This window comes from Podarcis liolepis (assembly GCF_965112155.1).
Source record: "Podarcis liolepis genome assembly, chromosome: 5".
Lineage (NCBI taxonomy): Eukaryota > Metazoa > Chordata > Lepidosauria > Squamata > Lacertidae > Podarcis > Podarcis liolepis.
The window spans coordinates 89,181,857-89,197,656 of record NC_139556.1 but is presented as its reverse complement, the minus strand read 5'-3'; the positions used below and the strand labels follow the sequence as shown (position 1 = coordinate 89,197,656).

At 46.7% G+C, this 15,800-nt stretch overlaps 1 protein-coding gene and 1 long non-coding RNA gene across 2 annotated transcripts in view; both read left to right on the top strand.

The window, feature by feature from the left end:
• LOC310707497 overlaps positions 1–15,800 on the top strand; it is a 579,039-nt gene that overhangs the window by 401,252 nt on the left and 161,987 nt on the right. The gene's annotated exons all lie outside the window — the stretch shown is intronic.
• The window catches only part of SPATA16 (spermatogenesis associated 16), a 157,039-nt gene that overhangs the window by 81,462 nt on the left and 59,777 nt on the right, over positions 1–15,800 (top strand). Inside the window, exon 5 of the mRNA XM_083504227.1 lies at positions 9,252–9,336. Within this exon, the coding sequence (XP_083360353.1) occupies positions 9,252–9,336 (85 nt within the window). The remainder of the gene's footprint in view (positions 1–9,251; positions 9,337–15,800) is intronic.

The window sequence follows — 15,800 nt, the reverse complement described above, 5'->3', positions numbered from 1 at the left end:
GCACCCAGAGATAAGGATCCTTACCTCTGGTCAAGGATCAAGGCAGGTCAAGGAGCTTTGGATCAGCTCCTGGGAGCCCTATTCACCCTGCCTTGTGTCTCATGATGTCAGAAAGGCAGGGTGCGAATGGAAAAAGCAGACTTCTGCACGCGCATCTTTCAGTGTCGGTTGTTACTAGTTAGTCCGGCTGTGTGTTAATAGCGTTGGGTCAATTGATTTATTTTCTCAGTAACAGGCTGCAAAGGAAAAAGCGTTTGGTATACAGTTTCTAAAACTTCTATTTAAAAAAAAACCCTACTTCTTAAAAAAAAACACTACCACAGCTTAAGGTGCAGGCCCCTAATGGCCCACTCTGGGAAGGCCTCTAAACCGTTCCCTCCCTTTCTATCCCAGTTTTTTCCTTGTAGGAAAGGAAATGCATTTAAAACATTCCAAAGAAATTCTCAAAGCCTTGGTAATGGATGTAGGAATGGAAAGCAGAATTCCACCCTGCCAGCAAAGAGGATAAGGCAATAGGAATGCCTTCCTATTTTCCACACCTTGGGGACTAGACCCTAAAGGTATGCTAAGGTCCTAGGCATGCCTGCCCTGGGACCTCACAGAGAAGGACAGCTGATGATGATGATGATTATGATAAGGACCCTGTGGTCCTCCATATATTGTTGGATTCCACCCCCCTCAGCCCCAGTCAATGTGCCCATTGTGCCCAATGGTCAGGGATGATGGGAGCTGTAGAAATCGGAACATCTGAAAAAGCCAAAAGTTGCTGTAATCAAATTCCAGGTTTGTCCTGAGAATTATATGAAGTACAGTCGTACCTTGGTTTTGAACAGCTTAGTTCCTGAACGTTTTGGCTCCCAAATGCCACAAACCCAGAAGCCAAATGTCCGATGGGGCTTCCACGGCTTCCAGCTGGCTGCAGGAGCTTCCTGCAGCCAATCAGAAGCCACACTTTGGTTTTGGAAGTTGAACGGACTTCCGGAACGAATTCCATTCAGCTTCCGAGGTACGATTGTATTGCTTGGTGCTGGGAGAGTTGCCCGTGGAAATAGCTAGATGGCAAATTGTGATCAGCCTTGCAGCTGCTCAGAAATACTCTCTCCTTGCAAGGTTCTAATATTGCACATGCATGTTTTCCTACGGCTGCTTTGGAATTGTGCGTTGTGTGTTGCCTGGGCAACCATCCCACCACACTCACCCTTCTCTGCCTCTTGTGAATTAGTCACCGACCATCCAGGGTATTTGACATGGCCAGGAGGATAAAATAAATGGGAGTAATCCGGTCCATCCACCACATCGGAACATAGAAAACTGCCTCATACCGAGTCATGCCATTGATCCATTGATCCCACTATTGTCTACACTGACTGGCAGCAGCTGTTTGGGTTTTCAGCTTGGGGTCTCTCCCAGTCCTACCTGTAGATGCCAAGGATTGAACTCAAGGCCTCCTCCATGCAAAACAGATGCTCTACCTTTGAAAGGCTACAACTTCCATTAAAGAAGTTAGGTAAATTACCCAGCAGCCTGGGACTTGTACACACACAGTCCAATACACACACACAGTCCAACTGTCTGCAATTGCTTTTGTAAAGGCGGCTCCAGCTACACGCCAGAGATGCATGTTGCCCTGCTCTTGGGCTGTACTGGTTTTCCAGTAACCCTAACCCTAACCCTGGATAGCTCACTTGGTTAGAGTGTGGTGCTGATAACGCCAAGGTTGCAGTTTCAATCCCCAGATGGGGGTAAATTTTCAATGATGCTTTGTATTAGGATTTCCCCCTCAATTTCTTTGGAGAGAGCCAGTGTGGTGTAGTGGTTAAGAGCAATAGACTCGTAATCTGGGGAACTGGGTTCGCGTCTCCGCTCCTCCACATGCAGCTGCTGGGTGACCTTGGGCCAGTCACACTTCTCTGAAGTCTCTCAGCCCCACTCACCTCACAGAGGGTTTGTTGTGGGGGAGGAAGGGAAAGGAGAATGTTAGCCACTTTGAAACTCCTTAGGGTAGTGATAAAGCGGGATATCGAATCCAAACTCTTCTTCTTCTTCTTCTTCTTCTTCCTGAACTTCCATGGGAAGGGAAGGAGACAGCCCATCTCCTTTCAAGTACAGAAGAGATGCATTGTCTGCTGGACAGCAGCCCAAGAATGGGAAGTCAACGTGCAGCGGCTCATAATTTATTGCGGGTGAGGGCTGAGTATTTAGGGCTGAGGGTTTTGTGAGCAGGGTTAAAGCTGGCATTTGTTTGGGCCTCGGGTTTGTTATCTTCCACCTCCCCTCAGCACACATCTGTATGCTAGCATGAGGCAGCCCTTACACGGGACTTGCACAGGAAAACCTCCCAAGGAATTATGCCCAGTATTTTTACATGGTGCTTCCCCTTCCCGCTACCCACCTGTCCCTCCTCGCTCTCTTTCCTGAAGAAATGGGGCCGGAATCAGTTTGACTGCTCGGCCAGTAATCCTCGTCCCCCACAAAACAGACATTCCGTACAGCGAAGGCAAATGGGTTTCCCTTGACAAGGGATTTCCTGTCTGTGATCTCAGGCAAGTCATTTAAGAGGCAAATCAGGGACCACTTACATTGCAAGAGTCCCTCTTGACTCCATTAAATTGTCCCCTAAGTGACTTGTCTCGAGCTGGCATATGGAACAAGGCCTGTAATCCAATCTCTCAGATACAAAGCCTCAGAGGGGGTGGAACTGCGTGTCCAGAGGAGCACCATTAGTTGTCCCCCGTGTCTCAGAAGCCCAACTGGCTTCAGCTAGAAGTTGGGCATTTATTGTCACTGATCCCATGCTTTGAATGCTCTTCCAGCAGAGATTTGGCGGGCATCCCTGCTGTTAACTTCCAGGCATCTCTCAAAAGCCTTTTAATGATGACAGTCCTATTCAGTTGTTTACATTTTCTTAGGATGAGCTCGCTGTATTTATGATTATTTTATACTGTTTTGATGGTATCTTGTGTCTTATTGCATCACCACCTTGACATGAGCGGGTAGTTTGTAAATATTTCAAAATAAATAAATATCCAGGGGTACCCCTGAAAATGGTTACCCAATGTCAAGTACACACACACACACACACACACACACACACACACCAGGTTGGTCACTTGTAATACTAATTATCTCATGTCCTGATATCACTGAGGGATGGGTGACTCTGTAGATGTTGGCTTCTTTGCGTTCAGTTCTCTACACTTCCACATCAAGTTCACATTTTTTTTAAAATAGCCGTCATGGAAATTCATCAGCATATTAGCGCCAATTATGGATGCAATTTTGCCTTACACACTTATTTTCACAGGGCAATTTCCCCTAATTTTATATACTGCATGTTACTTCCACTAATATATGCATTGGTATGTATGCTTTACCCTAGTACAGTAGTACCTTGGGTTACATATGCTTCAGGTTACATATGCTTCAGGTTACAGACTCCACTAACCCAGAAATAGTGCTGCAGGTTAAGAACTTTGCTTCAGGATGAGAACAGAAATCGTACGGACCTCTGGAACAAATTAAGTACTTAACCCAAGGTACCACTGTACAGTGGTACCCCGCAAGACGAACACCTCGCGAGACGAAAAACTCGCAAAACGAAAGGTTTTTTCGTTTTCGAGTTGCCTCGCAAGACGAATTTCCCTATGGGCTTGCTTCGCAAAACGAAGCTTGCCCCGGGGACAGCGGGTCTTCTCTTTTGAAGCAAGGGGCGGCGGGGAGATCGCTTCTCCCCACCGCCCCTTGCTTCAAAAGAGGTCCAGGGGCAGCGGGAAGCGCTTCCCGCTGCCCCCGGACCTCTTTTGAAGCAAGCGGCTGCGCTTCTCTCCGCAGCCGCTTGCTTCAAAAGAGGTCCCGGACCCCTTTTGAAGCAAGCGGCTGCGGGGAGATCGCTTCTCTCCGCAGCCGCTTGCTTCAAAAGAGGTCCCGGACCCCTTTTGAAGCAAGCGGCTGCGGGGAGATCGTTTCTCCCGGTGCTCCGAAGAGGGGCGGGGGGGCGGGAACACCTTCCCCCACCGCCCCGCTTCGGAGCCTTCCCAGGGGCTTTTAAATCGCCCCGGACAGCGGAGAAGTCCTCCACTGTCCCGGGGTTTTTTAAAATGCTGGGGGTGGGAAGAAAAGCCCTTGTCCCCCCCCCCCCAGCCTTCAGAAGAGGTCCGGGGACAGACTGTCCCCGGACCTGGTCTGAAGGCGGTTTCCCTAGGAACGCATTAATTGATTTTCAATGCATTCCTATGGGAAACCGTGCATCGCAAGACGAAAAAACCGCAAGACGAAGAGACTTGCGGAACGAATTAATTTCGTCTTGCGAGGCACCACTGTATATGCATTTTTGTGCACATTACTTTTCTGAGGAACTACAATGCAAAATTTGAAGTGCAAATTTCGACAGGTGGCTGTGTTTGGGGTTGCATCTAGAAATCAGGTGGCAGAAAGTTGGCTTAAAAAAAAAATCTTCCTTTTCCCCCTCACCCATTTCATTTCAAGAAATGACTGCTCGTTAATAAGCGAAGCAGATAGACCTGATCACAAAAACACAATTCCTGCCTAACTTGACACGGTGATAATACAAGTCACAATAAGCTATAAAGTCCATCCAATTATCTGCAACATTAATGAGTCAAAGCCGTCCTTTTTCCTATGAATTACTTCTGTTAATTTGTTCATCACGCCAGTTCCAGACATTTCAGTAAGCTCTACGAAGCCATCGGAGTCTGAGGGTAATAATAATAATAATAATAATCATTTTTATTTATATCCCGCCCTCCCCAGCCAAAGCCGGGCTCAGGGCGGCTAACAACAATCAAATAAACAATCAAATAATAACACATTCTAAAAATATTTCATTATAAAAATTAGTTAAAATCAAATTGATGGCAACCGATTAAACAAAATTCTGTGCAGGTTGCCAGAGGAGGGAGTCAGGCTGCGCCCTGACCAAAAGCCTGGCGGAACAACTCTGTCTTGCAGGCCCTGCGGAAAGATGTCAGGTCCCGCAGGGCCCTAGTCTCTTGTGACAGAGCATTCCACCAGTTTGGAGCCGCAGCCGAGAAGGCCCTGGCTCTAGTTGAGGCCAGCCTAACAGCCTGGGTACTTCCAGTGATTAGCTCATAATGTTAGGGTTGCCATACGTCAACAACTTTTTGTGTCTGGATCATTACTTCTTGAAAAATGGCCACCCTACACAATGTTTTTGGAGTAATTGTTACATTCATAACCAATGATTTCACCATATTGTACGAGGTGAAATCTTTGTTGAGAGTACCTGGTCTTAGCACATCCCTAGGACATCCCGTGTTGTTGTTGTTTTGTGAGAGAACGGCAGCCATTTTGGTTGCTGTGATCTCACAGGATTTTGCAGCATACTAGGCAAATTAGGTTGCATCCAGCTAAATTATATTCAAAGTGGGCCTGCTGAAATTAATACTGAAGTGAATGGGCCTAAACTGAGTTCGGTCATTGGGAAATTGTGGTGTTGTCAGCAAGTCCAGGGCACTCATAGGCCTCATAGGACATGCAGCATCATTGACAGGCCTGCCCTCAGTGGTACGAGAGCAGCACTGGCAAGAGTACTAGGCACACCTAGGCTGTGAAAGCAGCAAGCTTATTCGCCGAGGCCGGCCAGAGAGGGCCGTCACCTGGAGGAAGAGAAGCCACTGCCCCACTGCGCCCACCACGTCACATAGAGGCTATGGCGACCCCGCCATGCAAAGCAGCAGCAGGGCAGCTGCTTCCTCTCCCTCTCTGTGCTGTTTCTCATGGGTGTTACCCGAGGCAGCTGCCTCACCCCACATCATTGGTGGGCCGGCTCTGAGTGGGCCCTCTAGCTCTGGCCCAAGGAGACTACCTGCTGGCATTGGGTCTCTTCTGTATAAAGCCAGAAGCTCATTTATCATCCTCTGTCAGGCTTTGGGGGATCAGATCCATCCCCCAGTGGCAGTAAATAAGCAGATCAAGCAAAAGGAGCGTTCTTACCAGTTTGCTTCTTTAATAATCACAGAGAGAGAAAAAGGGATGCATATCTTTCTAGAAATGGCGTTGCTCCCAGTAAAGGTTTCCCCCTCCGTCCCCATTAATCTACGTCACTCCTACGTCGGGTAATCTGAGCTTATTGCCACTAAGCTCTGTGTTCTATCACTCTCAACGCCCGTCTAGTCTTGGGCAAAGGAGGGTCAGGAATGCTGTCCAAGGACACTGAATCTGCCAGCTATCTCTCTCCTGGTGTTTCCTCTTCTAGCTGCTCCTCAGCCATGATTTCCCAGCTTTTCCCTTTTGCAAACCATTGTTCTAAATCAATACTGTCCTCCTGCCCCTGGGAAGGTTCAGAAGAAGGGGGGCTGCCACCATTCCTCCTCAATCCAGCCCCTGACATCTTCATTGTTTTCATCAAAGTTTCCAGATTTTTGCCAGTGGGTCGCACGAGAGATGGGGAACTTCTTTAGCATTAGATTCAAAGCAAGTGCCCCCTCCCACCAATGCACTGAAGTCAAGAGATGCTCACCTCTGTGCAAGGATAGATTTATCTTTTGCTGGGCCTCCCACAGAGCATTGCGGCAGTCATCTTCCCCCCTGCCTTCCCCACGACACCCAGACAACTCTGAACTGCTTGTGATTTAAATCCTCTGCTTCCTTTATTTTCTCTCGGCCATATCTCATTAAGAACATAATGCAGCTTGCGAAAACATGTTCTAAAATGGTATTACTACTAGCCTGGGATTAGGGTTTTATAACACATGTAACTCGGGAGAGAATTCCAAATTCAATTTACAGTAATGTCAAGGAGCAATAAATATATCGGCAGTGATGGGGGGCTGGGAGGGAGGGAGACGGGCAGCGACAAGCAGATAGGAAAGCATCAACAAATAAACTTTTTGTGCTAGTAATTAGGCACACAAGATTATTATATGTTTAATTGACTAAAGTGACAATTTGGAATTACATCTGGTTGCATTTAATTGGATTTGGAATCTCCAGAGGGGAAGGAGAGAGAGGGGGGTATTGGAGGAGCAGCCATAAAAAAGCAAAGTGATTTTCTGAAGTCTGTTAAAACCTGCATTAATATCCATTGCACAATAGTTTTAATATCCTCTCAGTCTAATAAGAGAAATGTGGTAGTTGTTACAAACACTCAGGGCACTAAAGCATATTCAATTAGTTGCAAGATTTGCCACCTCTTCCCCCACTCTCCACACCCCCAAACTCCACCGCGGCAAGCATAATTTAATCAAAGATGAACTATGTTTGACTTTGCCACAAACTGAGATATCCTCCGATACCAGCAGCACGCTATATCACACATTCAGCTGCTGTCCTGGAAGAAATTTTGACTATATATAATGCGTGGGAGTCCATAAATACTTTAAAGCGAGCCGGAATAAAACATTTTTGAGTGACCGTTAAATATTTGCTCACAATAAAAATGGAAAAACCCATCAACTGCGGGAGGGGAAAAAAATGTTAGGGCCATTTCCTCCTCGCACTTTTGTTACCTAATAAAACAGCTCCCCGGAGTTTCCAAATGCATGCTATATCCTTTTGCCAATGGCTGATAATTATGAATGTATGCTAATATAAACAGCTGCATTTGTAATGTTTCTTAGTCCTTGCTTGCCTTAGTTTGCGAGAGTGTCCCTTTGACAGGGGGGTATGGAACGGTGGTATCCTGCTCCAGATCCTGAGCAGCAGCCTGCTTTTGCTCAGGGTAGGGCAAATGGAAGGAAACACCAAACCATCCAACATTTCGCCAAGGAAAATACGGACGTGCTATTCTGAAGAATTGATGCTTTTGAATTATGTTGCTGGAGGAGACTCTTGAGAGTCCCATGCACTGCAAGAAGATCAAACCTCTCCATTCTTAAGGAAATCAGCCCTGAGTGCTCACTGGAAGGACAGATCCTGAAGCTGAGGCTCCAATACTTTGGCCACCTCATGAGAAGAGAAGACTCCCTGGAAAAGACCCTGATGTTGGGAAAGATGGAGGGCACAAGGAGAAGGGGACGACAGAGGACAAGATGGTTGGACAGTGTTCTCGAAGCTACCAGCATGAGTTTGACCAAACTGAGGGAGGCAGGGGAAGACAGAATTGCCTGGCGTGCTCTGGTCCATGGGGTCATGAAGAGTCAGACACAACCAAACGACTAAACAACAACAACAATTCCATGATGATGATGATTTTATTTATACCCCATCCATCTGACTGGGTTTCCCCAGACACTTTGGGCGGCTTTCAACATATATAAAAATATAACAAAACATTAACCTTATTTAAAAACAAACAAACACTTCCCTATACAGGGCTGCCTTCAGATGTCTTCTAAAGGTTGTATAGTTACTTATCTCCTTGGCTTGGGGTTCAGATGAATCCTTAAAGGTAAAGGTACCCCTGTCCATATGGGCCAGTCGTGTCCGACTCTGGGGTTGCGTGCTCATCTCGCTTAAGAGGCCGGGAGCCAGTGCTGTCCGAAGACACTTCCGGGTCACGTGGCCAGCGTGACGAAGCTGCTCTGGCGAGCCAGCACCAGCGCAGCACACAGAAACGCCGTTACCTTCCCGCTATAAAGCGGTACCTATTTATCTACTTGCACTTGGGGGTGCTTTTCGAACTGCTAGGTGGGCAGGAGCTGGGACCGAAAGACGGGAGCTCACCCCGCCGCGGGGATTCGAACTGCCGACCATGCGATCGGCAAGTCCCCACCCGCGCTGTGGGTAAAACCTCACCCTCCTTACCCTCCAACATTTCTCCAATGAAATTAGGATCGTCCTAATGAAAAGTGGGACATTCCTGGATTACCGTATTTTTTGCACCATAATACTCACTTTTTTCCTCCTAAAAAGTAAGGGGAAATGTCTGTGCGTGTTATGGAGGGAATGCCTATGGGTGGCATGCCTACGGATTTTTCTCCTCTAAAAACTACGTGCGTGTTATGGTCAGGTGCGTGTTACAGAGCGAAAAATACGGTAAATCAGAAACCTGGACAGCTTCTATGAATCCGGAACTGTCCCTGGAAAACAGGGACAATTGGAGGGTCTGATACTCGGCTGAGTGAGTCCCATTATTGAAACTTCTGCTCCTTCCATGTTCCCCTTATGCCTCTGGGATGGCAGCTATGGGTGCAAGAGGTACACTACGGGGCTGCAAAGGTTTCGTAGCCTGTGCGGGTCTTTTAGGTCATGAGCATTGCATTTCTGTATTCTCATCAGTCTCCTTCCTCCTTCTGAATTATTTCACTTGCTTATTCTGTTTTCGTCGTTAGGAGTGCCATGGTTGCTGACTACATGTACTGGCTGTCAGGAGGAAGTGAGCAGCATACCAGCAAGCTCATCAAACTGTATTGGCAGGTAAAAATTGATGGCCCAGCGAGGGAGGAGGAGCCCACCTTGCTGTTAGGACCCAAATGAAGGATTGGTGCTTAAAAGACTGCCGGCTAAGGTAGCTGCGGGGCTTATCAATCAGGAGGCCATTATATAGCAGTAAGGTATTTATAATGAAGTGGCTTTTTTTTCCCCTCTCTCTCTCGGAGACTAATTTTAAGGCTAAAAATTCAAGATTGTTAACCCTTGGCTCATACTTCAATTTCATAGACAGCCATAAAATTTCATCTTTGATACTGTATCATTGCAACAGACATAGACAGACAGACAGACAGACAGACAGACAGACAGACAGACAGATAGATAGAAGGTAAAGGGACCACTGACCATTAGGTCCAGTCATGGCCGACTCTGGGGTTGCCGCGCTCATCTTGCTTTATTGGCCAAGGGAGCGGGCATACAGCTTCCGGGTCATGTGGCCAGCATGACTAAGCCGCTTCTGGTGAGCCAGAGCTGTGCACGGAAATGCCATTTACCTTCCCGCCGGAGCAGTACCTATTTATCTACTTGCACTTTGACGTACTTTCAAACTGGTTGGCAGGAGCAGGGACCGAGCAACGGGAGCTCACCTCGTCGCGGGGATTCAAACCGCCAACCCACAGTGCCACCCGCGTCCCAGATAGATAGATAGATAGATAGATAGATAGATAGATAGATGATAGATAGATAGATAGATAGAAAATCTCTGCTTTGGTACACAGGCCTTCCATGAGGAGGGGTTGGGTCTGGGGCAAAAATGTGCATAGTATTTTGATGTCCTTTCATGTACTTTGCAAGCAGTGAGAGTTAGCCTTAGACAGACCTCTGTCACCCGAGGAACCGTTCACTCTCACCTGCAGGGTGGGATAGAGGCAGGGTGGAGAGTAGGGATGCTTGCGGAAGTCGGTATTTGCAGTTTTCCTAGCTAAATGTCCTGCTCCACACCTCTGAGACCAATGCGCTGATCCTTTTCCATCTCAGGTACCCAACAGATTTATCAGCCCTTAGCAGTTTAAATTTAAAGGAAAATAGGTATTTAAACACATCCTTTGAATGGCAGACTAATGCAGAAAGGGAAATGAATGGCACTTGGAGGGGGGGGGAGACATGCAAAGGTGACATGGACCACAAATAGGCATGTTCATCCATCCCTACTGCAGAGTAGAAGGCCCAAATGGCTCACAAGCTTTGCGTTATGTCATACAAGCAGGGAAAGAGGGAGATGAGAAAAAAACGTATTCACTGGTCAGTCTTGCTGGATGGTAAAGGGAAGTTTACACACGGGCTATTCGTTCCTCTTTGTGGCTAGGTGAGAACACCAAGTCTTTCTTCCTTCTCAGAATATGCTTCTGTGTTATGAAAGCTGGAGGTATCTGGTGCTGGAAACCATGAAACTTCCTTTGCTATGCTAGGAATTTGTGTCTACGACATCATGTCATAGACGGCTTAGAGAACATGCTAGTCAAGACGCTAGACAAGAACTTCATTGTTCTCCTGTCCCCAATTAGATATAATCAATCCAGTCCCCTATATAATGACTATCCACACAGGGGAACAGAAAAAGAGAGAAATAAAACAGTATCAACATGGACTTATGTTGGGGGAGGGGATTCTTGCTCACCCACTAAGCATCAACCAAAAGATTGGACAAAAGATTCCTGCATTGCAGACAGTTGACTAGATGACCCTCATGGTCCATTCCAACTCTACAGTTCTATGATTCTAAACAAGTCTTTCTAGAGGAAATGTTTACTGGAGTGCATGTACACCCCAGCTAAAACCTTATTTCTCCTTGAAAGCCTTGTGTTCCACAGGTAGCCAGCTATTAATATCTGAGAAGATTATAGACTTTGCAACATGTTTATGTATACATTGCACCATTCCTCCCAAGATCTCAAAGAAGCATATGTGGCTTCTTCTCACTCCATTTGTAGTTAATAATAATAATAATAATAAATTAATTAATTATTATTTATACCCCGCCCATCTGGCTGGGCTTCCCCAGCCACTCTAGGTGGCTTCCAACAAAATATTAAAATACAATAGTCTGTTAAACATCAAAAGCTTCCCTAAACAGATGTCTTCTAAAAGTCTGCTAGTTGTTGTTCTCTTTGACATCTGCTGGGAGGGCGTTCCACAGGGCGGGTGCCACTACCGAGAAGACCCTCTGCCTGGTTCCCTGCAACCTCACTTCTCGCAGGGAGGGAACCACCAGAAGGCACTCAGCACTGGACCTCAGTGTCTGGGCAGAATGATGGGGGTGGAGACGCTCCTTCAGATATACTGGACCGAGGCCGTTTAGGGCTTCAAAGGTCAGCACCGACACTTTGAATTGTGTTCGGAAACGTACTGGGAGCCAATGTAGATCTTTGAAGACCGGTGTTGTGTGGTCTCGGCGGCCGCTCCCAGACACCAGTCCAGCTGCCGCATTCTGGATTAGTTGTAGTTTCCGGGTTACCTTCAAAGGTAGCCCCACATAGAGCACATTGCAGTAGTCCAAGCGAGAGATAACTAGAACATGCACCACTCTGGCAAGACAGTCTGCGGGCAGGTAGGGTCTCAGCCTGCATACCAGATGGAGCTGATAAACAGCTGCCCTGGACACAGAATTGGCCTGTGCCTCCATGGACAGCTGTGAGTCCAAAATGACTCTAGGCTGCACACCTGGTCCTTCAGGGGCACAGTTGCCCCACTCAGGACCAGGGAGTCCTCCACACCGGCCCACCAGAAACAGTACTTCTGTCTTGTCAGGAAAATGGTACATAAGGGAGGATTGTTGATAGAGGAAGATGTTTTTCTTTCTCTCTTGTAATATTAGAACCTGGAGGTCATCCAAAGAAGCTAAATGTTGAGAGATTCAGGACAGATAAAAGACAGTACTTCTTCACACATCTCATTGTTGAACTAGGGAATTTGCTACCTTGAAAGGTAGACCGTTGAAGACCTTATCTCCTTCTGCACTGGGAGATGGGCCCTGTCAAATCCATTTTCAGTAGCAAGCTCAGGTTTGCCCTGCAGAATGCATAAAAATGCCTCCCATACTGACAGGTCAACTCTAACCACAGCAGAGGCAGAAAGGGAAGTAGCTTACATTTAGCAGTTCAGAAGAAGTCGACCGGGTCCTCTTCAGGTGTTGCAGGCTTCACCTCCCATCACCCACAGGTAACACTCCCAGTGGTGGGTGGGACTTGGAGTCCAGAACCTGGGCTACCCACAATGGTTAAGGTAGCCTTTAAGAAAAAGGTCCTCTTTATCCTTTAAAAATCCATTAAAAAAACCCTCAGGCCATCCCGGCTCCCCTCTCCTCCTGGGCTCCCCTCCTTTTAGTTTGTTGTTCTGGGTGCGATAGTGTCATTTTGCCTTGGGCAGATAATAAATTCTCATGGATTGAAATACTTTACAGCCAGGAGGAATGATTATCTGCTCTGACCTCCTACATAATGTGCAGGGCATATCATTTCACAAGCAATTCCTTCAAAAAGCCTAATATCCTGGTTGCATTATGGCATATCCCCCATCTCTCTCTCTCTTTCTTTCTTCCTTTCTTTCTTTCTTTCTTTCTTTCTCTCTCTCTCTCTCTCCCCACTCCTCCCCAACCACCACACAAAACACAATCTCTCTTTTAAAGATTTCTGTGATGGAGAATCCATCACATTGCTTAGTATGCTGCCTGGGCTGATTAATTACGAGTTTGTTTGTTTTTCTAACTCTGCTTTGTTTTCCTTGTCGAAATTGTCTAGAATCTGCTTTTGCCCTGCACATCTTATTACAAAATATTTTGTAAGACTCAAAAAGGTCCTTCAGTTGAGAGGTATCTTTCCCCATATAAAGAGGTATAAGCCAGCAAGAAAGGAACCTGTTGATCTACAGTGGTACCTCATGGTCTTTCCTTGAGGAAGGGAGAAGGGTAGAAGCCAGTGCAGGCCTCACTTCTAGGCCATAAAAGCAACAACAATCTGCTTCCTCTTATCCCCTTTCCTGAAGGAAATGATTTTTTGCTTGGGAAAACAGGTGGACTAGTAATAATAATAATAATAATAATAATAATAATAATAATAATAATTTATACCCCGCCCATCTGGCTGGGTTTCCCCAGCCACTCTGGGAGGCTCCCAACAGAATAATAATAATAATAATAATAATAATAATAATAATAATAATAAAGCGATAAAACATCAAACATTCAAAACTTCCCTGAACAGGGCTGCCTTCAGGTGTCTTCTAAAAGTCAGGTAGTTGTTTATTTCCTTGACATCTGATGAGAGGGCGTTCCACAGGGCGGGTGCCACTACCGAGAAGGCCCTCTGCCCGATTCCCTGTAACCTCACTTCTCTCAGCGAGGGAACCACTAGAAGGCCCTTGGAACTAGACCTCAGTGCGGACGATGGGGGTGGAGATGCTCCTTCAGATATACTGGGCTGTCAGGGAACTGACATCGGAGGGAGAGGCGAAGGGGAGGCTCCCAGATGATGCTGGCGAAGGACCCAGCAGCAGGGGGAGAAACAGCTCAGTAGAGGGGGAAGCCAATCAGCGCAACACCAGGGATAAAGGGGGGCAGACGGGGGAATTGGAGAGAGGGCTCCAGGACTCTTCACTGGACATCAGTGAGGAGAGCCCAGGTCCTCCGCTACCCACGCCTTCCCTGCGCAGAAGACTCCCGCGCAGTGAGAGGAGGAGGAGACTGGGTGTCAAACAACTTTTATGTTGGAAGAGGTTCAAGAAACGCCCACTGACGGATTCTGCCAGTGACTGAGGCAGCCACGATGAGAAGGGGCTGTGCAGTCAGAAAGGTTTAACAAGGCAAATTAACCGAGAAAGGCACCAGCTTACGCACGAGTAACTCATACCTATTACATGGGCCAACACCATTTAGGGCTTAGCAGCTTAGGGGCAGCTTTCTAAAGTATTCTAATCAAAAAAGCATGGTATTTGATGGGAACATATGGAGTGAGCCAACAAGAACTCATATGGGCCTAGTTGCTTCCAGGTTAGCGGTGCAGGTGGGTGCCCTCACAGGTGGACGTGGCAATGCTCTTGCATTGGTCCAGGGTAGTTTAGCCCTCATGCTGACACCCAAATATCCATGCCAGGCCATTAGAAATCATGAGAACTGCAAAGCATAATGCCAGCAGAATTTGCCGCCACAAGACAAGGGAGGAATGGATTCAAGGGGAATTAGATAAATTCATAATAGGTCAGGCTGTTTGGTAGCTACTGGGCAACCTTCAGGTTTGGCGATTTTGTGGCTCTGAATTACCAGTTGCTAGAGAACAAAAATGGGAGCATTATTTCCTTCATGCCCAACTTTTAGAAAACTGGGTGCTGAACCAGAAGGACCACTCATCTGGAGACTTTGTGGATATTTAAGTTATAATTAGAAAAATCTTAACCATTATCCATAAAGGAAACAGTTTTTTAAGAAGTAAATATGGAGGCCAGATACAGGATAAAGGAAGTCTTTTATTTGGTTGTTTGTATTGTTGTATGTTATGCTCACTGTATGTTATGTTCACGTTTAATGAGGGTGGGTTTGTGTATTGGGGGGGTGTTTGCGTTATGTTGTAAATAAAATTCCAATAAAATTAAAATGAACACAGAAGGACCACTCATCTGATCCAGGAGGACGTTTGTTATGTTAAAAGATAGTATACAAGGCTCTGGATACCTTTTAAAGAATAGGCAGGGGGCTTGTGCTAGCTAGATAACGAAGAGGATGGAGTGCTGAGGAAGGACACCATTTGTTCAAAGCAATGGGAGGTGAATGACTTAGGATAACTGACAGTGGTGTGAAAGAGCACAAAGGAAGACCATAAGAAATTCACTATTTGGCAGGCTTGGTTGGCATCAGCAAAAACACCTTAGGGCAGCAGTTAGGGTCTTGAGACCCCTGCAGGGTCTGCTGGTACTGCATCCTCTGCTTCTCCCCTTTAACTGATAGATACCAAGTTGATAGGTCTATGAGCCGCCATTTTAAGTTCCCACAATGCCACATGAAAACATTAAAGCATTGTGGGACATTTTAAATGCAACTCCATCAGAGCATTTGTGCTCTCCATTGCTGTTGTTGCCGCCACTGAGCGAGCCTGCAGTACAGCGGTACCTCGGGTTACATACGCTTCAGGTTACAGACTCCGCTAACCCAGAAATAGTGCTTAAGGTTAAGAACTTTGCTTTAGGATGAGAACAGAAATCGGGCTCCGGCGGCACGGCAGCAGCAGGAGGCCCCAATTAGCTAAAGTGGTGCTTCAGGTTAAGAACAGTTTCAGGTTAAGTATGGACCTCTGGAACGAATTAAGTACTTAACCTGAGGTACCACTGTACTACTGACGTAGGAGAGAGCCCACGCTGTGGAATTTTGCCAATTTTGCTTGCCAACTCTGATCATGGGTCTCATGGACTCCCTTCTGGGGAGTCTTTCTCCCATCCACTCTGTCACTTTAAGGCCCTAGCGC